This window comes from Sphaerodactylus townsendi, linkage group LG10 (genome assembly GCF_021028975.2).
Source record: "Sphaerodactylus townsendi isolate TG3544 linkage group LG10, MPM_Stown_v2.3, whole genome shotgun sequence".
NCBI lineage: Eukaryota > Metazoa > Chordata > Lepidosauria > Squamata > Sphaerodactylidae > Sphaerodactylus > Sphaerodactylus townsendi.
The window spans coordinates 31,899,882-31,927,544 of record NC_059434.1 but is presented as its reverse complement, the minus strand read 5'-3'; the positions used below and the strand labels follow the sequence as shown (position 1 = coordinate 31,927,544).

The 27,663-nt window shown below is 38.5% G+C and overlaps 1 protein-coding gene across 3 annotated transcripts in view; it reads left to right on the top strand.

Annotated features, from left to right (window-relative positions):
• Nucleotides 1-27,663, top strand: part of LOC125439722 (teneurin-3) — a 171,048-nt gene that overhangs the window by 84,271 nt on the left and 59,114 nt on the right. For all 3 annotated transcript variants that reach the window (XM_048508858.1, XM_048508857.1, XM_048508856.1), the window contains 5 exons: nt 7,793-8,009; nt 9,317-9,436; nt 9,796-10,057; nt 25,998-26,265; nt 27,183-27,326. In XM_048508858.1, the coding sequence (XP_048364815.1) occupies nt 7,793-8,009; nt 9,317-9,436; nt 9,796-10,057; nt 25,998-26,265; nt 27,183-27,326 (1,011 nt within the window). The remainder of the gene's footprint in view (nt 1-7,792; nt 8,010-9,316; nt 9,437-9,795; nt 10,058-25,997; nt 26,266-27,182; nt 27,327-27,663) is intronic.

The window sequence follows — 27,663 nt, the reverse complement described above, 5'->3', positions numbered from 1 at the left end:
TTCTCCCTTTAACTGATGCTTAGTTGCCCTCAAGTGCTTCTTGAAGAGCAGCGAGTTTACTTAATCTCCTTCAAGCTGTTTTATGGGGAGGGGGGATGGTTTCTGAGCTTTCGGATTATATTTAAGCATTCCACTTCCCCCAGCTGTCTTCCTCTTATTTATTTTTTTGTTTTGTTTTATTTTCATTTCACTGACTCTCCACTGATCTCAGTATTCCTGGCCTCCTAGAAAATGTTGAACTCTCCCTGGGCTCCCCCCCCACCCCCGGTTAATTTACAAACTTGCATTTCTCTGTGCAAATAGGATGCCTTTTGCATTTGCTTGTGGAAGACTTAGCTTTGCTGCTTTCATGGTTGGCAACAGCAGCCCATTTTATCATATTGTATAATAATGGTGGCTGACACGTATATGTGACTTAAAAATAAATCAATAAGAATAGAATATATAGCATTCATTGTGAGTTTTACACGTTTAAGGTGATCCTTTTTGTGCAGGCCCACATTCTCTTCTTCAAGCTGCATAAAGAAAGAATCATTGTGCTCCCCTGTAAGAATGTAAAATTTCTTGAGCTCCTAGCATAGCAAACCACAACTTCTGTTTGCAAAAGGCAATATCATCAAGTTTAAGCTGTTACTTCTTTGTGAGCAGGAATTATTATTCAGAACTTGTGAAAATAAATCTCTTTTCTACAGTTCTTTTTTTGAGATGAAAAATGTATCTCTTTCATAGTGCTCTTTTATTCCAACCAGCATAAGAACATATTTACTGGGTTTCTGACTGGGTCCCTTCAGGTTTTGATTGTGACCAAAAATAGATTGCTCAAGTGTCTGTTCCGAGGACAGAAGATTTCACAAGCACAACTCCCTGCTTGTAGAGTCCCTGTAGATGTTTTGAACATACAACTACTATTGATATTCTGGTTGATCCTGACAGTTTTAAAACAAAAACAACATTCATATCTAATATTATCTATTACTAGAACAAATATAACAGGCTCTAAAAACCTGTTTGTGAGAACAGCACCCTTTGAGGGGGCAATTTCTTGTACCTTTCCTCCCCCATTGACTCTGAGTCGCCAGCCCCTCCTTCTCTTCCTCCTGTTCCCATAGGAACAACCTATGGCTTCCCATCTCCCAATCTTCACAAGCACCCTGCTAATCTGCCCCCCTTTGCAAAGCTGGATGCCTGGGAATATGGGGAGTGTTCTTCCCAAATCCATAAGCAACCCCTATTTTCAAAGCTGGATGCATGCCTACCCATTACTTTCAATTGTGGGTAGACCAGGCCTTCGGGGGATTTGTTGGGCTGCTGCTGGGCTAGGTAGGAGGGCTCCTTGCTGCCACTGACCTGCCAGGCCATGCTTGCTCCTGAGTTGGGGGAGAGTGGGAGGTCACCTTGCTACTGCTGTACTGCCAGGCTCTGCTTGCTCCTGGATCATGAGAGGGTGGGTGGGGTATAGGCTGGGCCAGATAAGAAGACACCTTGCTGTCACTGTCCCTTGGGGCCCTGCTTCCTCCTAGTTGGTGGGGAGGGCAGGCGGGATATTGGACGGGCCAAGCAGGTGGGTGCCTTGCCACTGCTGTGCCACCAGTGCCTTCTTGCTCCTGGGTCAGGCGAGTGAGGTACTGGCCTGGCTCTGTGGAACATGGTGGGGCCAATCTCTGTGCAGGATTCACTACTACACACAGCTTGGCTGGACATGAGTCCAACCCGGAGATTGGTTGGAAGTGAGTTGTTGCCATGTGTTCCATCCTTAGGCAGTTATGTCTTATGATTTCATTTGGTATGAATCAGTATCACATATGGCAAACTGCACTGTCTCATTTAATGTATTATCTTGTATATGTCATAATTTGTCCTCTAATATATGAAAAGGTTAAAGAATCATTTGTTTAATTTTTCTTAACTACATCAGGATGATATATGTGCTACCACTGTTCTCTTTTTATTGCCTTCTTTCTTAAGCTGAAAAGGTTTTAGCTTTTTATCCTTTTCTTATAGCCCTGATTCCTTTGTGCATTTGATCTGCAAAGTTTGTTTATATCTATATGAAATGGAGAGGGCATACAATATTCAAATGAATCATGTGTTTGTATGAGATAATTTGATATGACAGTTGTAAAAGTTTACAGTTAAGAATTCTGTAGGAAAGTCATTAAACTTTAGACTTCAAATAAAAATATGCCTAGATTCAAGGCAGTGTTCTTGTATGGAGAATATTAATTTACTAGAAGATGAGTGATTTTATTTGGATCAAAAGATTATTCAGAAGTGGTTGGTGATCTATTTCAGCAGGTATAATTTTGAGTCTCAGCTGAAACAGACCAATTTTTGCCAAAGCATCTCACCTGTGTTATTTTACACACAGGGCAACAGATTACTTGGTAGAAAGCATTAGCTGTATAAATACAGAGAAAGAATGAAAAATGTTTTCACAAGCTAGAGTGAGCCAGATTCATAACCATCCCTCACTCGCTTGGGCAAGTAGCTGATAAAGTTCATAGGAAAAATAACAAACACTGTGTTCCTGTATCTTGGCTGGTGAAAATGAGATTCTTCCCCTGATTGATGTGAGTGAAGAGGCTTGTAAAAATGCATTTCCAGCTGATTAGTTCAGAAGATGTCAATCTCACACAGTTTTATGATCCACAGTCTACACACACCAGATGTACATTCGCTTTTTATAAAATAACAAAGACAAATGACTAAATTTGACCATCATTCTTTGGCAACTGTGCTAAATATTGCCTGCAGGACACCACAGAAGCATGAAAGTAAACAAAGCAAAGCCTTCCAAACAGTACATTTCCAAAACTTTTATGATTTGATCAGCCTTTGAATACTCTCCCAAATTCTGATAATAAAATACAATTATCACTATTTAAAACATTGATAGAAACGACAAAAGTGACACGATTTCCATATACTCTGTCTCTACTAGTATAGGCCATGTTTTCTAGTAAATGCGTCATATGGTCTACCATTTTGTATATCGTGTTGCAGAGATATGTTTTGAACTGCAGACATGCTGTTTGGGCAATGATCCTTTATATGTGAATTGGTTATGTTCCGGTTTTTGTCAGTGAAGCATTGGGATGAATCCCTGGAGAGTGGGCTGTCAAAATCAAGTATCTACTTCTTATGACTTTATGTTATTCTTCTGACATAACATGTCCATTCACTTTAAACAACAAGTGTGACTGGAAGTTACCCTGAAACATGAAAAATTATGTTTTGAACGCTTCATTGGTGCACAACTAAATATGGGTACGTACACACAGGGTTGGATCTAAAGCTGTCACTATTTGAGTGGAAGGCACGTTCAAGGGGGCTTCATTACTTCTGTGGACTTTCCACTCAATATGCAACCTTTGGAGTCAGCAAAGGTCTGCTATGGAATTGGGGGGAATGGATGGCAATGACCCCCCCCCCCCTTGAGCAGATGGAAATAATCTAATGGTTATAAGCCATATATCATATCATGGACAAACCATGTTCTGGATTATTTACCCCTTCATAACTGAGCCAGAACAAAGATCCTCTCAACCTTATTGATGGGCTTAGAGTGCTGGACAGACCAGCAAAAGACTGTTTATCTGTTAAACAACAAAACAAGGAATGCTCTAGAGCAAATGACCACATTTTTATGCAGGGTCATAAACAAACGATCTTAATTTTGCTTTATACTTTGTCTTTTAATTTTTGTCTTTTATTTTAAATCTTTGTACTATGCCATTAAAGGTAATCCATACACTATCATGGACAAAATTAAGTAATAAACAGATATTGTAGATGTCCATAGTGTGCATCTAGATTCTTTCCCATAGAAATCTTCATGCCATGCAGTTCCTAGAAAACATTTCAAGTATATATGTGTCTTTTAAAAGATTTCACTCATTTTCAAGCTAGAATATTTAATAGGATTTTGTCAGTGTTCTCTAACATTTCCAGTTTTTCCACTGGAAAAAAACTGGGAAAGATTTTCTACAAAAATGAAAAAAATCTAGATTTTTTTTCCTGTATAGTTTTTCATGCTTTCATATTTCAGCTCCTCAGAGTTGCAGTTATTGAACTAAAACATAAAGCTGCCCTGTAGAAATATGTGTGTATCAAATCCATACATGCCCAGTGATTTTTTCGCTACTGCATTTGCTTTCATAGTTAGCATTCCAAACAACTTTTTAAAAACTTGGTGTTTAAGTGTTTTTTTTTTGGGGGGGGGGGAGGTTAGTTCACAGAGTTGCTGAAGCAGAAATTGAAAGAAAAATTACATGTGCACCTGGGTGCTTTTTTTGGCACACTTCCTTCATCCCTCCAGCTCATGGCCATATTATACAGTGGGTCCTTTAAGAGTGAGCTACTTAACCATATTTTTATTGTTGGCATTTAATTGTGTGATTGCTTCGAACCACACAATTGTGTGGCTATTGTGTAAAGTGATCTTTAGCCATTAAGTGATATGATTTGCCCCCAAGGACCTGCTGCCTAAGTAGTGAAGGCAGTACACAAAGAAGAAGGATAGTTATAGATCCCATATGCATAATAAAGACAAATATGTCCAACAGATACTGCATTCATTCTAGTGCCACATTTAGTTGTTGTTTTTCCAGTGCGGTTAGAAGGAAGCTTTTTATTTTTTTCATTTCTAGGATCGAATGTGTTTTCAGGGTTCTTAGATGGCAAGTGGTGAAATTTAAAACATTACCAGAGAGTGAGAAGTAAAGTGGCCAGGTGTGAAAAAATAAAGGATCAAAGGAGGGAGGCTGAAACTTGACATTGGGGAGAGTTTTAGTGCACCAGAATAGGATACTGACAATTGGATTCATCTCCAAGCTGCTGGTTTGAGAGTTCTAGTCTGAAATATTAATCATGGTAAGGGTATTAGTAAATGCAAATGCCTTCTTCAGATATTGTTTCAGTTTACTTTTATGAAAAATTGAAAGAAATCCACTCTCGCAAATACACTGTAAGTTGTTTCAGGTTTTAAGTCGCCCTTCATTTTAAAATCTCTTTTTTTATATATAATTTTTATTGTATCATTTGAATATTCCATTTTATATTAATATTCTTCTTCATTCGTTTTCAAACAATACATTTCCCCCTTTTTCCCCTCCCCCCTGTATTTTCTTCATAGTTTTATCAAATAAACAGCAGTAAGTTCATTCTTTGTAATCTCTTTTCCCATATCTCCTCATTGATTTAAGCTTCTTTCATCCAGTCCGCATATATTGTCCATATCTTCAAAATTTCGCTCTGTTTATCTTGCCACAGTTTATTTTTTATTATTTCGAAAATGTCCAGTGTCACTTGTTCCCAGATATTTTCCAACCATTTCTTTCATTTTAAAATCAAGAATGTTTATTTCAAGAATGTGCATTCAGCATCATTCATAGTGGACAGTCATACAACATCTTAGGGAAAAAAATAAAACTGATTTATCCAATATTTCATGAACATGGAACATATTTCAATATTTTCATTTACAAGATTCCTGTCTTTTTGTGGCTGGGAGAGAGACGATGCTGATAAATTGAGTAATACAGAGTGCAACTGTAGAGTGCAATCATCTGCTCAGAAGCCTATTAAAGTTTATTCAGTGAGGCTGTAAAAAGTTTTCTTAGTGGCCGTACACTTATTCAGAATTTTTTCTGTAGGTCTCTTTTCTGTGTCCTTTCAGCTAACTAAAAACCTCTTTTTTAAGCCTTTCTGATTAATTACTTGCCAAACTATATTTTCCAGAGATGACTGCTTAGATCCGCTGGTGTATCATATTGAAATATACAGTCCCCATTTATTAAAAATACCCCAAACTATGATTGTTAGCTAATATTCACCATTAGCTGATTTGTGTTAGGATACTATGTAAGAGCAATTGCATTCCCATAGATTTATTTCCAAGTGAAAGAGTATGGGAAATCACCTGAGCTGGTACCAGCACAGGCTTTCTTCTAAAGGAAGAAGAATCCATCTTCATAAACGTTCTTAAATATTTAAAGCTTACTTGCAGCTGAAATGCTTTAAATAGGCTCCAGGAAGCAGCCAACCTGGAGTTACCTGCTTCTCTTTTCTAGAAAGCCAAATAACCTCACATAAAAGCTATTTTAAACCCCCTTGGAAATTGTTTAATATTTATAAAAGCCATATGTGTGCAAGCCATGTCTGTGCTGTCAGGGAGATGAAATTTTGCAGTGATTCAAAATCTGGCACATTTCTTAACGTTGTGAGATGTTAACAGCATTCAACTCCAATTCACAAAATGTGTGCCAGTTTTGGGGAGAGGGGAGTAGTATGTCATCATTTGTGAAAAATTCATTGTGATTTTGGGAACTTGTTTCCAGTACAACAAAATTGGGGCTTTGTTAGGGTTGCCAGCCAGCTAGTTCTTTGCTGGCCCAAATGAAGTGGGGAGGGAAATTGCTGAATCATGGAATAATTAAAAGAAGCAGAATTTTCTCTAGATTTGTGCATCGAAGAAGGATAACAGGTGTCATTTCTCAACTCAGCAAGAGCCTGATTTTTTTTTACTGGGGAGAACAGACCAGCTGAACCATTATTGAAGGATAAGACTTATTTATGAGATTTTTACTTTTCGAATGTTCACTGGACAGTGATGCCACAATTCATATGCTAGTCATGTATCCACTTACGTCTGTGTTCAGCACTATTCTCTTTCTCTAGTACCATATATAAGTTCTCAACTTATGCTGTTTCTACAGCAAGACTCAGCTGCAGTTCTTTGATCACGAAAGAGGTCAAAAGCAGGAATGACCAGATTCCCACTTTACTGTGAACATTAAGACAAATGTTTCCTCAAATGTATCAGATAAGATAATCCAGGGAGGTTGTTGAGACACTAGATATTTAAAGAAGTAAAAGGGTTACTTAAGGAAGTCAGATAAACTCTTTTCAGGGCCATCCCTAATTGAGTCATAACCTTCTAATTCTTTTTGGAATCTATGGGTTTATAAAAGTGTGACTCAGTGTAGTTCTCATTGTAGGAAATTTGGGCCAATTTACCCACACTGAAAATGCTGTTTTGGAGAACAGTGTCTAAAGAAATAAGTCAAATAGGAGTGATGAAAAGATGTTCTAGAACTGACTAGATCCAGATAGCACATACCTGAGGCTTCTTAAAGAAGTCAAATGTAAAATTGTTGATCTTCTGACTACTCTCTCTATACACAGAGAGGGGGGGGAGGGAGAGGGAGAGAGAGAGGTGGACTGGAAATCAGCAAATGCAGCAAAGATTTTTAAAAGGATCCACGGGCAAATCTATGAAATTAGATGTCAGCCAATGTTTATTCTACATAGTGTTTATTCTACATAAATTAGGAGAAATTATTCAAAATACATATTTTCATTTTGATTGGTATGCTTTGGTCAGTAAATAGAGATAAGAAGCCAGGAAATGTTGAAGTTTTACAGTTCAATTGTGAAATGCTTGATTCTTGTGTAACTTTTGATTCATTTTATCCAGTTCTGCTGTATCTTTGCTATTTCTCTGGTTTACTGTTCATACGGTTTTGTTTGTTTAATAGGTAAATTTCTAAACATGTGATTTGAAACATGGAACAAATTCTTGCAGTGCTTTCAGATAATTGCTTGGTGTAAGATCTGACCTTTATTCCTTGTTAACGAATGAAATAACACTGTTAAAAATATAAAATCTAATATTTTTGCTTATTACAGTACAATTGAAAATGCTGAGTATCACAATTGTCTTTAATTGCTCATTAGGAGGAAAAGAACAGGAAGATGTACAGTTCCTTTTCTTCTGACTTTTTCTCTGTAGATGGATTAATTGACTGCATGGATCCTGACTGCTGTTTGCAGAGCTCCTGCCAAAACCAGCCCTACTGTCGTGGACTTCCTGACCCACAAGATATTATTAGCCAAAGCCAGCAATCGCCATCTCAGCAGGCTGCCAAATCCTTTTATGATCGGATCAGTTTTCTTATAGGACCTGACAGCACCCATGTCATTCCTGGGGAAAGCCCCTTCAATAAAAGGTGATTGCATGTATGCTGTACAAAATGTGAAGTGATATGTTGTCCTTTTGCAGTTCTGGCTGCTAGACACTATTGCAATCAAAAAACTGCAGAATCTAAACTTTCATCTGTTGTTTGTTTAATTTTATGATTGTAAGGCTGGTTGTTGTTTTTTACAAAACTTCCAACAATACTGCTACTGCATCACTTGGTCCTTATATTGTGTGTGGTGTCTAGGTTCTAAGAGGGCATTCCATTAAGGATTATAAATCTTCATTGACCCAGCTGATTTGGGTTAGCACAGTTGGAAGTGTATCAAAGTGATGAAAACGCCTCTGAAGGGAAGGCAGCGATGCACTTTTAAAGCTGAGCTCAGTAAATAATATAAATTATGAATTAATGTAATAGAACTGTTAACTGCATGGCAGTATGATTGCATAAGCTGTTTGCCTGGCGCTTTGCAGAGCTGTAATATAGCTGAAAATAAGCTGGTAACTGAAAGCAGGTGTCCTGTGCCTCACTGAGTGAAAGTAGATGATTTAGACGGAACTCCTGTGTCTGCAGTAATTTAGCTGCATTAATGTAGTTGGGCACAGCGGTTGATTAAAAGTTGTTACACAAATGTTCCTTATTACTCCTTTAAATTCTGTACTTTTCAGCCCCTGCAGGTTTACAGATTGCTTAAAATTAATTGGCAAAACACTTTTCTTTAGGGAAGAGCAAAAGATGAGAGGAGTAGAAAGAAAGCCTTGAGTTTATAATTTAAATAAAAAATCATTGTTAATTTATTAATTTAGCATACTGATCAAAATGCTTTGCTTGTAGTATGGGGTGTCCCTTTGTGTGCAATCAAGAGATTGGGCATGGGAAGTGGGGGGTTTTCTAAAGTACAGCACCTCCCCACCATGGCATATCATAAATTGCTTTTAAAATTCAGACAGTTTAAGATACTGCTCACAGTGCATCGCAGGAGGCTAATATTTGGAAAGAGAAAATAAAAATCTTGCTGCATGTGGAGTACTGCAGAAATTGTATTCCAGGTTACAAAAAATGGCCACTAAGTTACAATAGTTTAGAAAACCAAGACACTGTATGGGCAGCAGGATGCAACCAATGACTTGATTGATACAAAGGTTTGTCACAATTATACTTTTTACTCTTAATACACCATATCTTAGATATAGAATTTAAAATGTCGTGTTCCTGATGGGCGTATGATTTGTCAACTAACAAGCAAGCATGTGCTTCCATACACGAGGCTTAACATTATTGCACAAGTGTTAATGTGAGAAAACATGTTTTTTTTTATTTTTTACTCTTCCCTGCAGTCTTGCATCTGTCATTAGGGGACAAGTATTAACTGCAGATGGAACACCACTAATTGGAGTTAATGTCTCCTTTTTACATTATCCAGATTATGGGTATACAATCACCCGTCAAGATGGAATGTAAGTTTGCTGGCATTTTATTCTCCGGTTAGAGATTAGCCAGTGTAATTTTTCAGTCACATCAAAAGTCCGTGTGTTCATTTAAGCTATTCAGAGGAGGAAAAATAAGAGGGTCAGCACTTCAAATTATACTTCACTAAATATTTGGGAAAATTTTAAAGCAAATGTCCTTTATTATTTTATTTGTTCATTCATTTTGTGACCAAAGAGTGCTCGTTCATTTAGGCTGTGATGTAGATTAAATTCATTATTGAATGGAATAGAGCAGAGTATGTTTGATAGAAATCAGAATCATATCAGTGTGTGTATGGGCAGGATGTAAATTCAAGGTATCTAAATAACTATCTGATTGATTTTAGGTTTGACTTGGTAGCAAATGGTGGTGCATCCTTAACTCTGGTGTTCGAACGCTCCCCATTCCTTACTCAATACCATACAGTCTGGATTCCATGGAATGTCTTTTATGTCATGGATACCCTTGTTATGAAGAAGGAGGAAAATGACATTCCCAGCTGTGATCTGAGTGGATTTGTGAGACCAAATCCTGTCATTGTATCATCACCCCTATCAACTTTGTTCAGGATTTCTCCTGAGGATAGTCCTATTATTCCTGAGACACAGGTACAGTACAAATTAAATACAAATACTTCTGCTGGATTAATTGTAAAATAATGTTCAGGAAAACAGACAAACTTACAAATACTCTTTGGTTAGCATGTTTGTTATAATTGATTAATCTTAAAAATGTTTGATATTCTCAAATATCTGCGAAGTTGTCATTGGTCTTTTCGTAATTATTTGGAACAAATAATTTAAAGTGCTTCTGAGAATTTAGAGAATGTAGAGAAGCATCTAGAGTGCTTCTGACTCACGTGTTTACTCATTTAGTACTAGAGAGAGTAATATAATCTGTCTTTAACCAAAAGAACTTTGCATTACATTGCTAATGTCAAGTCACAGCCACCAGAAACTCATCTTATTAAATATAGTCACTTCCATATTTCCTTGTAATTATTAGAAAAGTGGGAATGAGAAGTATGCTATAGAGTTGTAAAATGTTGTCAGGTGTAATTATATCTTTACCGATGATGAGATAGGAACAATGTATCCTAGTTCACAAATATTTTTCAAGGAAAAATGGAGAGCAGTACTGACTAATTACTGATTTTAAAAGGCATGAGACTGACAGCCCAATCCAAAGGGGCCTGGTGGGTGAGGACGGCGTCATTCTGGCACTGTCCTGCCTCCTCCAAGGACTTTCCAGCCGCTCAGGAGGCCCAACAAAGATTTTTTAAAAACTCTGAAGAGTTCCCCCCCTAGCCATGCCAACTCAGATTTTCAGTATTTTTAAATTCTTCATAATTTGGAGCACAGCTTAGATGCCACATGTTTCTGTCTTAGAAAATGAAATTGCATCTGCTTCCCCTACCCAGCTCCATGACTGTCACATGTATCCTCATAACAAAGTACATAGTTAGAGTTTTCGATAAACTAAGATGTCAAAGTATAACTCCCCTGATTGGAACATGTACAAATTATATCATTATGTCTAGTCCTAAATTAGGCCATAGAGCATGGATTTAAAAAATCTATACAATGAGACCAAAGAGAAGATTTTTCTACAAATCTGGTATGTTCTCTACTTGTAGGACTATAAAAAACAGACAAGGTCATTAGTGGGAATGTAGTTGAAATAACATATCAGAAATGTGTTGTTTATATTTCTCATGCATCATCATTTAAATATTCTGAAGCACAGTTTTGCATCTAATAGTGTAATAATTACCTGCATAGAATACTTTTGTGCTTTTACAATAGTTCGCATGGTTTGCTCAGTACTGTTTACCTCCCCCTAATGCAGGTAAATATTATTATCCCCATATTGTAGAAGAGGGACTGACAGAGAAAGTGACTACCTAAATGAGTTCATGTCTATGGTGGGTGTTGATCTGTGGATTTCTTTTATCATAGGACATTCTTTTAAATACCATATTACATGACTTTACATTCTAAAATAGCTTCATATAGAATCCCATCAGTTCTTTCAAGCAAAGATTCTAGGGATAGGATGTGTTTTAAAAGTTACAGGGGAATCTTGCCTGGAAGAAGAAGGAATCTTTCTGGTTTAAAGAAAAATTGTAATGCTAATGTATATTTTAAAGAGGACTGTTACAAAAACTTAATTTAAGTCAGCTTGAGAATCTAAAAAGTGTTTGTTCTCATTTTTGAATAGAGTGTACATCTGAACTTTTGAAAGGGTACCAAATGTTACTTTAAATGATTATGGAAATCTTCAGATTCTATGCAAGGAAAGAAGGGCACAAAATATATTAGCATTCTTTACCAAATATATGGTGGCAAGTGGGAACCCACAAGGACTTGCAGGAGACATCACATTTCCACTTCCTCCATTATTTCCTCTTTCTCTTTCCTGAAAGCCCCCATAGCCTCTCCCCTTTTCCTGCTTCTTTCTCTCTTCTGTAGATCTATAATTATTTGAAGTATCTGACCAGCCCAAAATCACCCGGTGAGCTTTCATGGCAGGATAGGGATTCAAACCTGGGTCTCCTGGGCCTTACTCTGAAGCTGTAACTGCTACGCTACTTGGCTTTCATAGGGTGACTGATATTGAACAGTAGCAGACAGCCTGGCTTAATAGAGTCATGCAAGTCGGGTGGCATCAAGTCACCCAGAGGTTGCTTCCAGGCATACAGTTTCCATTCTCCAGATGGGGCCTGGAGATCTCCCTGATTTACAACTGAACTCTAGATGACAGAATTCTGTTCCCCTGAAGGAAATTTACTGTATCGGAGGGTAGATTCTAAGGCTTTATATTCAGCTGAAGATTCTTTCATTCCCATACCCTACCATTTTCAGATTTCACCACAAAATATCCAAGAATTTCCCAACCTGGAGCTGGTAATCCTACTGGCCTGGCCCGATGAGTGCTCTTTCAAATGTCAGAATAGTCCTGGAAAGGACCCTGCCTTTTATTGGCAGAAGTCAGTCTGGAATACTGTGGTTGCATAGTAACTGCCACTGAAGGAATCCGTTGTTTAAAGCTGCATGTGCTCCTTTGATCATTTATAATTATTTTCTCAAACCTTTCAGTGTATTTTTTTAAATGTCACATTTTTCTTGGGGCCCTTTTTAGGTTTGTATCGTGCCTCTTCACAGCCTCATTCACTGGACTTTAAGTACACAAAGATTTGGCTAACTTTGCCATTAGAATATAAAACAGATGTATTGTAATGATAATATCCACCTAATATAGTTCACACTCATTATTAATTAAGTTTTTCATTTTTGAAAAGAAAATGTAATAATACTTGCAAATAAAATAACATATATGACCAAGGACTAGTAATGAATCTATGGTACAGAACTAAAACGCCTACCAAGTAGATCTCTCAAGAAGTTAAACAAACCAGCAAATTCTAGGCCAGATGACACACTTGCAATGTACTTTTAAAAAACAGAAAATGATCTCATTTCAGAGATGGGGACTGCTGGGACTGAGATTAATTATGATGAGAATCATGTAATTTATTAAACACATACAAATTATATCAATCAAGAAAGTGAACAAAGCTCTAGATTACAAAAGTTTAACAGTGCTAGCCTATATTGAGTTACTGCTGTCCAGTCTATTACAATGAATAAACTTCACTAAGGCCCTTTCCGCATGGTGGTGGCAGCGCACCTCCACCAATTTAATTTATGTCGGTGGAGGCTCGGAGACTGCTCACACTGAAGCATGCGAGCAGTCCCGGCTCCCTCCCTGGCCGGAGAGGCAGCTCCTTCGGTCCCCTCCACTCACCTTTTCGTTCAGCATCGCCATGGAGGGCTGGAGGGGAGGGGGAAAGCAACGCCTCCATGGATAGTCGACTGCATTAAATAATGATCATGCAACCTATAGAGACGTATGAAGTACTTTTTTTAGGACACACTGATTTGTTGTATTGTGATTAATTTGTCCACCTTTAATGGGATATGTTGTGTGCATGATGATAATATCCATGTCTGCTGCCAACTTTGCTATAGTGATTGTGTCAAAGGGTAAATAATGAGCCCTATATTTTATTTACCACACATTTTATTGTTTCTATTTTCAGCATTTCCCCCCATTCTCAAATGACATAGGGTAGGGCTCAGCAAGTTAAGGTTTTCTCTCTTGGCTACTAGGTATATTTGAAATGTTATTTGAACAAAGCTATCTGTGCAATGCTGAATAGAATTATACCTTTCTAAATCCATTGAAGACAATGGGTTTTGAAAAGTGTAACTCTGCTTAGGGATTGCACTGTAAGACATTCATATTTCTAAATTTCATAGCTATGCCAAACAGTGCAATTGTATATGCTTACACAGTTATGAATTATGCATTTTATGTCGTTAAAGCAGTAAATTGAGTTTAAGTTTGATGGAAAGCATTGCATGTGTTTAAATGTTTGCCAAAGTTTCCTTTTTCCAAAGCTTTAGTATTTTCAGAAAATTTACAGGTCTCTCAGTGTAGTCTCCTCTACATCTGTTGGGCTTATAAACGTGTAATGGTTTAGGATTTCACAATAAATCAAATGCATAATCAAGAAATTAAAAGCCTGGGGAACATTCTTGAAGATATTTACTCATTTTACAGATCCAGCCTTTCCCATACCAATGAACCCTTCCATATAAAAGTAGAGTCTCCCTCTCACATTCAGACACTGCAATGGTTAGTTTATTAATAGGTGTCTGTTGCTGTGATGGGCAAGTGTGGAGGGCATTTTTCAATTTTAAATGTATACTGGTTACAATAAATCTGTAGAAATGAGAAAGTACTTTGAAAAGAACATTTTAACACAATGAAGCATGTGTCCTAGATCGTGTTGCAAAACCAAGAATAATTTAAAGCTAGGCTAGTTATATAACCTTCTGTCAGAGTCTGAAAACATTCTTATCCAGAACTTGTACTAACAATGCCCTCATGCCAATCACATGGTATAGTAGAACGGGGTTAAACATAATCAGTCAATGATGTACACAGAATGCCTAAAGAAAAACACAGCATAATTAAGCAGAATTCAGTTTTATCTGTCACTCGGATGCCTCTGCATTCGGGTGCTGCAGATGAGATCAAAAGTTAGTTTCAAAATACTACCCAATGGCAACATAGCTTTGATTTTCAGCAATAGTTGATGAAGGGTCTTAAATTCATGTCTATAAACAATTATGATTAATAATTTACAAGGGTTGCAGTAAAGTGCTCTGAAAGGAAGGATTGTCTTATGGGGGAAGTTTTTTAACTTTTAAACTATATTAATATGAGCTGTTGTCTGATTGACATGCAAAGCACACTGGTGCTGTTGACACATGTAGATAATAAAGACTTTTATTTTTTAAAAAAACTAATACAGGGGTGTTTTCCCCCCTCATAGACTTTGCCCTTATAACTCTTATCTTGAGTCATGGAAGTTACAGCCAACCAAAAGTTTATATAACCCACAGGCGTTTAGTTTTCATCTCTAGTGCACAATACATAATATTAAATCTCTGCATCTCATCAAATCCACCAGTCTTAATAATCAGTACAATCTTGGTCTTTTTACTTTATACAAAATAATTTATTCTCAGTTCTTAGGAGAGAATGATCAAGTTGCTATATGTGATCTTGAGATCTGGAGAGATGTACGGAAAGTTCTTTAGTTTTCGGCTAATGTCTGCCTAACTTAAGTTGACAGCATGCTACATTGGCTGTATGTTCAGAAGTCCTTTAACACTTGTATACTGCCTGCTGGAGCAACCTCAGGTGCCCTTGCATCAGAAAACAAAAGCTATACAGGGAAACCAAACACAGGAAAGAGATGGGGGAAGAGAAAAGGAATGGGAGGGGGTTGAAATAACAGAAAAGAGCATAGTTTTACCATCATGTTAAGAATAGCTCTTAACCTTGGTTCTGGTGGGTTTTCCAGGCTGTTTGGCCGTGATCTGGTGGATCTTATTGCTAACATTTCGCCTGCATCTGTAGCTTGCATCTTCAGAGGTGTATCACAGAAGGAAGTGTCATACACCTCTAAAGATGCCAGCTACAGATGCAGGCGAAACGTTAGGAATAAGATCCACCAGACCACAGCCACACAGCCCGGGAAACCCACCAGAACCAGTTGAATCCGGCCGTGAAAGCCTTCGACAGCTCTTAACCTTGTTTTATGGTATGAATTTAAATCTCAATTTAAATCTCATTGAAAGTTTTACTAAAGCAAACTGAGGCTATTGTGTGATGGCATTTCTTCATTCCTTAATCTTACGCAATGGTAAATCTGGTCTCTTCTCTTAAGGCAATATCACCCCACAGAAAACCAGAATTCATTTGGTTGTCATTGGAATGTCTGCATGACAAGGCTACGTGTATGGTTCCAAAAATTAACAGGTTGCATAGCCATTTATAATCAGCAAGAGCACACCTCTGTCTCTTAAAAATAAGATGTGTCATATCTAGGAACATAGAAGATGTAATCATTGTTCAAATCACACTTAAAGCCCAAACAAAATCTTAGAAATGGGATTGACTTCTTTACTCCCCTCTCTCCCCACAGTCCGTATGAATAAGCATCATGTTTTTTGCTTGTATTTTCTGGGAACAATTTGTATCTGGGCAGTGGGAGGTAGCAAAAGGTGACAGACGTTCTTCTCGCATACTGAATGTGTATTTAGATAAGGGAGTAACAGAGTTGTAATCGTTTGAAAGCTGGAATGTGTCGGGGGCTTTTTCTTAATATATTCTATATCCATCTATAACCATTCAATTATGCCCTTTTAAAAGTAAACTTGTGTACTTAGGACTGATGGTCAGTGCATCATATTCTGGCTATCATCCCTAAGTATACAATTTTATTTATTTAAAACATATGCATGCCACTTTTCCAAAGTGGCAAACAATCAGAAACATTAAAACAAGCCTTTGAAATAAATAGCGTAATAACAGTTAAGAACAACAATTAAACAAAATACATAAACATTATACAAAGCACATACACAATGGAAAAATAAAAAGCTCATACACAAGAAGGGGAATCAGCAAGGGGCAGCCAAGAGAAACAGATAAATCTTTACCCAAAAGATAATGACAGCAGAGAATAGACAAATCTCCTGGGGAAAGAATTCTGAAGGTTTGATACCATGGGTTTTATGAGAAACCCCTTTCTTTTGTTGCCACCAATCTTCTTTGGAAAGAAGATACTGTGGTAAATGCAGTGGTACATCCTACCACTCTGTGTACTGTGCTTTTTGAAACTGGGATAGCATGAGTCCTTGAAACCTCTGAACGGGTTTTCTTGGCAAAGAGGGCAAGAAGAATTTTTGAGATCAGGTTGTATGAGTTTGAAAACTAATCTCCTTTGAGTTAGAATAAATGCTTCAGAGTTGTGATCATAGGAGTTCATTTACAAATATGTAACAAAGATTGGATTAAGTATAGCTATTGGGATGTTTTCTCTTAGCTATTACAATTTCAAAGCAGCTCAGTGCCAGGTCAAAGAAGGTTACCTTGTGAGATGACTGCCTTAGCTGATGAAGTCTGATTATATAGAGTTCCTCGTGATCTGTCTTTCAGTGAATTAACACCAGACCATGGTGAGATACTTTGTGCCAACATGTCTGCTTTTTTATCTCTTTAATAATGAAATCAGAGTTGTCACTGACTGTTGAGCAGAAGAGCAGGAATGCAATTGCTTTCTTGTATGTATAAGTACCAAAATGTTCAGAAAGTGTCTTAAAAGTAGTGCCGAAGTTAGTATTGGTGGGGGCCCTACAGGTAGCTTCCACCAAGCATGATGACATTTACTACAGCATTATTGCTGAATGGCCTAGGAACCTTTTTCAGTGGCTTTTAATGGGATATTCAACTGACAGGATAAAGTGGTATTTCTTTGCTGCCTTTCAATCAGAAACATCTTCATGCCAGCCACTATAGTGACATTCACTTGTGTTGCAGTGGATAACAATAACACTTCAGGAAATCATTACTCCAGTACTTATTCCTTAATATTATTTTCATAATTTTATGTTCTGTTTAGTACAGGGGTCTGCAACCTGCGGCTCTCCAGATGTTCATGGACTACAATTCCCATGGCCAATTGGCCATGCTGGCAGGAGCTGATGGGATTTGTAGCCCATGAACATCTGGAGACCCGCAGGTTGCAGACCCCTGGTTTAGTAGAAGGTAAGGATTTGCCTGGTAAACACAGGCATGATGTTTCTGTTAATATTGTTTTTGCCAAAATCACATCTGCAATAATTTAGGTTATGAATCAGAGTGAGACTGTCATTATTCACATTAAATCTTTAATTATTATTTTTCTGTGTGTTGATTCCTTCTCATATCTATCTTCAGACCTTTTAACTAGTATCACATTATTAGACTATGGAAAATTCGTCTAAAGAAAGAGTTTTTATAACTTCTAAATAACTGTATAAAGTTCACTGTATAAGTTCCGTATAGTTCTCCCTTTTGTTCTCAGATAACGGTTTTGAAGTAATTGGGTTCAAGCAATAAGGCACCGTGGTTTGAGAGAAATCTGAAAGATCTTGACTTCTGTTCCATCAAAGGGGACAATAAGTGTATGATGTTGGTGAATAATTTTTTTTCTTAAGTGAAACCATTGTGTCCTGTCCTGAATGTTCAAGTGCTCAAGGTTTATGACAAGGGAACTATTTACAGATCTCAAATCAGTGCTCAAATTGGGTCAGTGCTGGACCTGGATCTTGTGACATTTAAAAATTCTCTTGTGGTTTCCTTGATGGCTACTATCCACTATCTCAGATTATGTTTCCAATAAGATCTCTGATATTGGCAGCTAGTATACGGGTTTAACCCAACCTTGATTTATCTTTTAAGGTGCTGTCAATGATAATCTGGTATGTTTTAGAGATACTATAGAGTTTTCAGATTTATAGTTGTTCTTTTTAGAAATCTTTTCATCTTAATGGGTATGCTGGGTGGCTTTACAGCTAAAGCTTTAGCCTCCAGTCTTTAAGGTTGTGATTTTTAATCCAGTTGGGTGCCTTGAATGAAGCTAAGATGATTGACTATCTTAATCCATGGAATGCAGAAACCCTTCATGTCTAACTATCACTCACACACTCATCTTAGGGAAGAAAGACTTTTTTAAAAGATTGAATCATTGCCTTTTCTGATAAAAAAAAGAGTGAATATTGATCCAAAAGTATGAGCAACTTTTCCTTAAGTTATCTGGTTTTAGAAGGAAAGAAAAATGTTACTATTTTAAGCATACGCTTGTAAGCAGCTGATATAAGTGTACTCATTTTTCAAATGTAATGCTGTAAAATACCATCTAGGTAAAATACTAATTGCAAAAATACTAATTGAAATGAACAAAACTGACCATGCTTATAATTTTGAAGTCTAAGCAAAACCAGGTCATGTTTATAGATGGGTAAGGTGATATTCTACTTCTCTAGCTGTGCTTCAGCATTCATCTTCTCTGTGCAATAGAAAATCCTTACATGTGGAAATCTGGTCTTCTTTGGTATTTGCCAAGCTTATCTTCTTTTAAGAAATTGGTAAAAACATTATAAAACATTATCTATCTTCTTATCGTTCCCTCTTATCCTTAGTTTAGATATTGTGGAGATTTCCTTTAGGCTAATTTTTAGAATTCATTTTTAGCTTTATCTTATAAGTCTTGGTTTTATTTTACTGGACAAGATTGTCTATGATCAATTCAGTGACATAGGTATAGATTTTTTTATGGGGAGTTCAGGGTGGGGGCACGGCCATGCCTCCCCAAGCCCCACCCCCAGCCTCAGTGCTTATAAAAGCAGCTCTCCGGGACAAGGAATGGCAGACTCCCCAGCCCTACCCGCCCCACCCCCACTCCACTGGCTGGGCTCCCAGCAACAGTCCCTTCTGCCCTCTCCTCTGGGCCGAGGTGTAGCTAGAGAAAATGGAGCCAGGTGCAAAATCTGAGTTTTGCGGGGGGGGGGGCTCCCAATGGGTAGCCACTGTGATGCTGGAATCCACCCCCAAACAGCATCACTTTCAATGGTGTTTAAACTAAGGAGCCCATATTCTTCTTTTAAATCCACCTTAAAGGGAGAATCTGGGGTCCCCAGTTAAAATAACATTTAAAGTGATGCTGTTTTGGGGTGGATTATCCCCCACCCTGAAACAGCATCACTTTCAATGTTTAAACTGGGGACCTCAGATTCTCCCTTTTAATCCGTGCCGAAAAGGGTGGATTTAAAGGAGAATCTGGGGAAATTTGGGGGGTACCTGCTGTCAGGGGTGCAATTGTTAAGCTAGCAGCACCAAACTTTCAGGGTATCTTCAGGAGACTCTCCTTCTGATATCCATGTTGGTGATGTTTGGTTCAGGGGGCTCAAAGTTATGGACTCCCAAAGGGGGTGCCTCATCCCCACTGTTTCCATTGGGAGCTAATAGTAGATGGGGCTACCCTTTTGAGCGCCCATAACTTTGGACCCCTTGAACCAAACTTCACCAAACCTGGGTGGTATCATCAGAATAGTCTCCCAACAAATCCCTGACATTTTGGTGTTGCTAGTCTAAAAACTGTGCCCCCTGCAGGCCAAAAACTGAAACAACATTTAAAAAATACGAAAAACCCACAAACGGGGGGCGGAGCTTTGGACATGTAATGGGGGGTTAAACTCGTGAGCCCCCCCCCTTACCTATGTCCTTGAATCACTTTATCATTACCTATTGTATTTAGGTGCTTTTATGTACATTAAACAGTGATAATAAAACCTTATTCAATTGTGTAACACGTTCTAAGGATAATGTGCACTGGCTTGAATGTTGTGATTGCCAGACAGCCAAATAAGTTTTAAACACCACATTTACATTGTAATGAAAATTCCCGAATGAGATTTGTTTGTCTCCTTCTATCACTGTCGTAAACCAGTGACTCTCTTTCCTGCTTATGTCTCTCTCTTATGAGCCATATAGAGCTTTCCAAGCCATCATTGTTAAATACTAAACAGAAGTCTACCAGTGCAATCCTAAACAGAGTTACATCCTTCTAGGCCCATTGTTTTGCTTGGGCTTATACCATAAGATGTCACATCTATATCTTAACTCTTCTTACAATTTTTTTTGATTCAAATTTAGAGCTGTTTCCAGGAGACTAGAGGCCAAAGGGGCCAAGGAGACCCATAAATGAATGCTTTAGGACAGGGAGTACCAGAATAGACTGACAGGGTGGCCAAGATTCTTTCCCTCATTTCCCTTCCCTCATCTGTTCCCTCCAATCTTGGGCATGTTAATTACCAGGGTTGTCTGACCTACATGGACTAATAACCATTAGGAAGCTGCAATGGAAAAGGGAAGGGAAATGAAATCACTGTTTCTGAATCTTTCATCAGCAGTGCTGATGAAACTGCTGAAAATTCTGATGAAAACTGCTGATGACAACTGCTGAAACTGCTGAAAACTGATGAAAATTCACAAAGGGTGAATTTGTTCTTTCTCCTGCTCCGTTGTAACCTCCCAACTTTTCTGACTATTAGCATGGCTGCTGACATTAGCCACATAGAGTTGAGAGGAGAAGACCACAGGAAAAGGCATGGTGTAATGGAATGGCACTAGAGTAGCCTACCGAATGCATCTGGGATCAAGCCCTAGATGGGGACAGCCTTGAAGCAATTCAGACATTTTGCCTGTCAAACAGAATCATGCAAGGTGGACTATTCATGTTGATTGGCCAATCATGCCAGGTGGGCCCCATACACTGGGGGATTCACTGGCCCAGCAATCTATGCATTCCATCCAGGAAAGCTACATGGATATCAGATGCAAGCAAGTTAGGTGACTTTGCAAGCTGTACTGTTTGGTCACAGGAAAATAACTGAAATTGCATTTTAAAAATATAAAAGGTTTGGTACCTGGCACAAATGTTACAACTGTGTCAATAATAGCATAGGATTAAAGAGAAAACACTTCTCACATGTGGTAGTGGTTAATTTATTTTTGAAAGGTACATCACTAGTTCTGTTCTATGAGGCTTTCCCCACTACAGAAGGGAGCTAAGGTCGACTCGGTTCCCTGCCGTGGAGGGTGATTCCAGGCTGTCCCCACAGCTACTGAGTTGGCCCTCTGGAACCGAGCTAAGTGGGCGGGATCATCTTGGTGCCTGTCTCGCTCCTCGATCGTGATTGGCGCTTGTGTTACAGTGGGAAATGGGAGCGTTCTTTTTTTTTACAGTTTACAGCTACATGCGCTTTCTGCCTGCCACGACTCTCCCGTACTGCACATGCCACAAAAGCGGCTCGTGATTGGTTGAACGGATGAGGTGTCGTTTTGATGCTTCCCCACTTCGAAGCGGTATTGACCTTGTTCTGGCAGAAAAGTGTAGTTCATAACTGCGACAAGGATGTCACAGTTCTGAGGGGCGGAACTGAGACAAAACAATGTTGAGCCCTGTGGCAGTGGGGATTCACTGATGCGAACCTAGGTAGAAACCAGTTCAACTCTGTCAGTGGGGAAAGCTCCCATGTTACTTTAAATCATTTTTGACTGGATTTTGAATAATGTAAATCATATTTTGTATTGTTTTATTTTTATTTTAAATAATCATTGCAGAATTACATGCTGGAGGAGCTAGACTGGTTTTCTCATTTGTTTTGAGGCTTGCTGCTCTTGTATTTTTGGTCCAATCATTCATTGCCTTTTTTTTTCTGGAATTATTGTGGGAAGGAACCAATCCCAGGTACACTTCATATTATATGTTATCCCATTTCACTGCTAAATGTAGGTTGTAAAATGTTTATTACAATATTTGCATATCAATTAAAAATTTTGTTAATTAAATTAGTTTCTGCCATCCCATTCTTAGATGTTCAGAAGACATGACTGGAAAGGCTCAGTTCAAATCAATCAGAAAAATAATCTAGATGATAGATTAATTCATTAAACCACCCTCATTTATAACAAAACACATGTGGGAATTAAGAAAAATGATTATTATTCATGTAACTCTGTACTGGAATGATTGATTTAGTAAAGGTGTCCTGTGTCTTCAATTTTCACACCTAATGTGGAATTCTTGGCAAAAGTAGATGAGGAGTACAATTAAATTCAGTAGATTCATATTAGGGAAAATGTTTATGAAATGAATCCAAAAAAAAGTTCCCAACGACATCTACCTATGAATATGTGGATGTGCTGATACACAATTGGAGGTGGGGGGGAGATAATAGTTGTTACTTGGCCAGAGCAACAGCCAATATCTCAGGATTTTGCCTTTGCCCATTGGATTGCTTGTTCCTGCTTTATGCTAATAATATGGCCATAACATTTTCAGGCTTAGAAAATGGCCTATGTAGACCAAAACAGAAGTGCTGTGAGTTGAAGATAAACCTAATCCAGTAATAGGAAAGTTCGACCGTCTTTCTGATCTTCATCCCATTTCAAGAAATGAGTGAGGTGTGCCTAGCATTCCTTTCCCTTCTCCGTTACTGGTATTGTTCAATGCCAGGTCCATAAACAATAAGACTACAACCTTATGGGATTACCTGGTAACATGTAAGGTGGACTGGGGATGTGTTACTGATACCTGGGTCAGGGAGGGTGAAACTATTACCTTGAAAGAACTTACCCCACCAGTTGTGGTGGGTTTTCCGGGCTGTGTGGCTGTGGTCTGGTGGATGTTGTTTCTAACGTTTCGCCTGCATCTGTGGCTGGCATCTTCAGAGGTGTACCACAGAGGGAAGTCTGTTAAACACTGTGTCTAGTAGTGTGTAAATCCCATCACAACCAGTTGAATCCAGCCGTGAAAGCCTTCGTAAAACCCACCACAACCAATTGAATCCGGCCGTGAAAGCCTTTGACAATACATTACCCCACCAGGTTTCTCGGTTCTCCACCAGTAGCGAACAAAGGGCCGGGAGGTGGGTTTCAGTGTTGGTCCAGGAGGCTTTCTCTTTCAGAGCAACATCCTTCTGATTGATCTCTGGCATTGATTGTATTGGCCTGATCGGAGAGTTTGGCTGTTCTGCTAGTGTCCCGGTTGCCTAGCATACCAGAAGACAGCCTGTTGATTCTGCTGGAGATAGTTTCAGATTAGGCCTTGAGGTACCCAAAGCTTATAGTTCTGGGAGACTTCAACTCCCATGTAGACTCTGCTTCATCATCAAAAGCAGTGGACCTGATGTCATTGTGTCATGGAAGTGCTGGAACTCTCCCTGGTTGTTATGGGACCCACACATCAAGCAGGTCCCACACTAGATTTCATCTTTGAGATGTGGTCCCAACCTCTATAGATAGAACGCTGTGGTTGGATCAGTGCCCTCCCTGCCTAGGCAATGGGTTTATTTATGCCCACACGCAGAGACATATGGATCTCATAGGAATGCTTTGTGGGATCCGAAGCCTACCATTGATTCCTTCATTGAGCTGGAGGAGCACTGGAATATCTGATTCTCTGAGGCCATCAAAGCAATCGCTCCTCAACGTTTTTTTTCGCTCCCGTTCACATGCGGCTTCTTCATACACCAAGGAGCTAGGGCTGATGAAATGGGAACTGAGTGAGTTTAGCAGAGAATTCAAGACGAGGCTATTAGAGCATGTTATAGGACATTTATGGAATCTTAAGAGATGGCAGTCAAGGTGACAAAGAAGGATTACTTTGCTATCTTGAATGCGTCCGCTAGCTCTCATGGGCTGTGCCTCCCCGTCCCTGCGGAGCTCAGCAGGGAGAGAAGATAAGTGTGGGGGGAAATGGAGACGCTGAAAAGCTGCAGTGGCAGGGAAACGGTTTCCCCAAAGCCTTGTTTATTGAGTGAGGCAGGGAAATGGTATTTCCGCCCTGGTGTGTGTGTGTGTGGGGGGGAAGCATAGCATTGCCTCGTTGTGGAGGCGTCAGCTGTGCGAATAACACCCCTGGAACTGTGTTTTTACTGTTCCATGGTACTGTTTTTGGCCCTTGCGGACTCCACCTATGTGATGGCAATTTTATACCAACTATATTAGCTTCCAGGATTTTATGTTGTTTGTTGGGCTTAATACATATTGTTGGTTTTAACTGTTTAAAGCCCAAAGTACTTGGAGGGTCATCTCTACCAACTTGGTACCCATGCATCAACATCATCCAAGGAGGTATTGCTGCAAGAAAATTATTTGCTTAAGGAATATCTGGTGGGTACCCATGCTATGCCGTTCTTAGCAATGACCTCTTATCTTTAGAACTTCTTTCCACAAGAATTTCATTTAGCCCCATAACTACAAGCATTCCAGTATCAGTTAAAGTTTTGGTTGGTTGGTTTTTGCTTTGGAAGACCTTTTAATAGACATGTGAATAGAATTTTCATTCTAGTTTTGGTCCCTATTTTCATACATAGTTAATTTGTTTTCTACTTGATCTGCTGAACCTGCCCTGAGCGTAGTTCAATGGCACAAAACTCTAAAAACAAAATTGGTTTAATTAATGCAGAATCTATAGCAATAGTTTCTTCCTAAATAACAAAATATATGAAATGATGATGCAGTGCAAACTTTAAAAACCTTTCAAACGAGATTTGTCAGAAACATCGGACAGAAAAATCTACCAAAGCTGACGGGGGGGGGGGGGGCACATGTAATAATTGTTCCTTGCCTTGGCTAGCTTTTCTCTATTAGTGTAAATATACATCTCTCAAAAACGCTGAGGGACAATTTACTGACTTTCTAGGTATACTGAGGAAGATACAGGGAAAGTAAGAATTCCTTCTCCTAACACTGAAAAAAATGTGTGTGGGGGGTGGAAGAGCCTAGAAAAGCAATCACAACCCAATCATGAGCAAAGTTACCCCATCTATGTACCATTCCAAATCCATCGATGGGTCTAAGTCTTCTTAGTGTTCCACTGTTGTTGTCTTCCTCAAAAATGTAGTACCTAAACGGAATGAATTGTAAGTGGAAAATAGATATGTAAGGCAAAACATTGAATATAAAGAGGTGGTAAAAATAAAAAAGGCTGGTAACAAAAGCTGTTTGTTAAGAAAAGTAAAAACCCAGGACCCAAAGAAATGTGCAGTTAGTTCCACACAAACAAGGGGGCTGGGTGGTTGTGTTTATAAGAGGCAGCTCCTTTATATTGCTCAGTCATCTGCTTTTGAGGTTGTGAGCCAATTTTTGAGATATAATTTTATATAATTGATGTATAATTTTTGTATAGTGCAGGGAGAAGGTTTGATTTCAAAGGAACAATACATGAACAACTGTGACTCATTTGTTGCGAATGTGGTTTTGTTTCAGATAAGTGGTCTTTTCTAAGAACACAAACCGCAGTCTTTTGTACATAAAGGAATGTTTTTTCCTAGGTTGTGGTTACTGTTGGGAATGTGGTTGCAAAAACATTTCAGTGCCTGTTCATTCTAATAAAGTTGTTGGATCATGCCCCAACAGTTTATGTAATGAAAGTACTGTTTTATTACTGTGTTTCAAAGAGTCATTTTCTTATAAAATACCATTCAAATATTGTTTCTGATTGCATTGCTTTCTTGCTATAAAGGAGTAACAAGTTAAACCTAGATTGTGCTATTATTAATTTTCCGTTCCATGTTTTAGGTACTGCATGAGGAGACGACAATTCCAGGAACTGACTTGAAACTATCATACTTAAGCTCCAGAGCCGCAGGATATAAATCTGTTCTTAAGATCACCATGACTCAATCAGTGATACCCTTCAATTTAATGAAAGTTCATCTCATGGTGGCAGTGGTGGGAAGACTGTTCCAAAAATGGTTCCCTGCATCCCCTAATTTGGCTTACACATTTATATGGGATAAAACTGACGCATATAACCAGAAGGTCTATGGTTTATCTGAAGCTGTTGGTATGTCCTGCGTATTTTGCCATTGGTGATAAATGGGGTTGCAGGTGGGAGGTTGTTTGTTTTGTTTTGCACTACTTTGAAAATGAAAGCAATAAGCTTCCACTGATATTCACAGATTTGATATAAAAATATATGCTGCGACTAGGAAAAAGCTGTTGCTATTACAGCATCTTGGGTGCACTGTATGTAATTTTTAAATTAATAGGATATCTCTAAAATAAAAGCCACACATCAATCCGGTTGTATTGGTAGTGATCACAGCTGACCTAACTAATAATTGAAAGTCACTAATTTAAGGCTGTAAATATAAAGTATCTTTTTGTAGTCTGATGTTCTTTGAAACAACAAAATGATTTTAATTGCCTTAAATTGCTATTATACAGAACCTTCGCATTATTTATGGGAGCATCAATTTCAGGTATATAATACTTCAAGCTTTAATCAGTCAGTTCAATTAAATTGATTGAAACATCCATCACAGATTAAAGTGTGCTATCTGATTAATTGCCAGGTTGGCAACAAGTAGCATCCACGATTTAGGTTTCTAGCTCCATCCCTACCTAGATTGCTAGTTCGAACTTGGAAACTCTGTTACCTGGAGGTCACTTGTAATTCCAGGAGAGCAACCATATTCCTGCTCCAAATATGACGACACTGAAAGAAAGCTTTTCTTTCCACTTTGGTTCTAAAGTTAATCCCAGTAAAACTACCACAATGTCATTTTAACAGTGTCAAGTAGAGAGAACTCAAGAAGACAGTGCAAATCTGAAATTAGTATAAATATTTTTTTTAAAATTTGAATTTCCTGTTTTGAACTTGTTTGTTGTATGTTTGTTGTAGAAGAATTAGGGAACATTTCCAAAAAATTAACTCCTTGCTTTCAACGAATGCTTGATAGCATTTTTTTTTCTGTCCAGTGTCTGTAGGTTATGAATATGAATCTTGTTTGGACTTAACACTGTGGGAAAAACGGACTGCTGTTTTACAAGGCTATGAATTGGATGCTTCCAACATGGGTGGCTGGACACTAGATAAGCATCATGTCTTAGATGTTCAGAATGGTAAGATTTATTAAACTTAGTGTTAGTATTTAATTTGAAGAAGTCTTCTTTGTGAATCATAGTAATTTAATTATCTCAGTTCATAGTCTGAATCAGATCACGGTTCTAATAATGTTTCTGTCCACATTTCCCCACCACTCCAACCCAATTTTTGGTGGCTTGCCTGGAGTGCTCTGGTTGGGCATGGTGAGGTCTATTCCCCCACAGCTCCGCTCTCACTACCTCAGCTGGAGCCATTCCAGATGTGGTGAGGCCTTCTCCTGCAAACAACCTGAGGTATGGTGGCCTGCTCAATTCTGGCCTTTGGTGCCAGGCTTGCTGCTGACTTATTCAACAG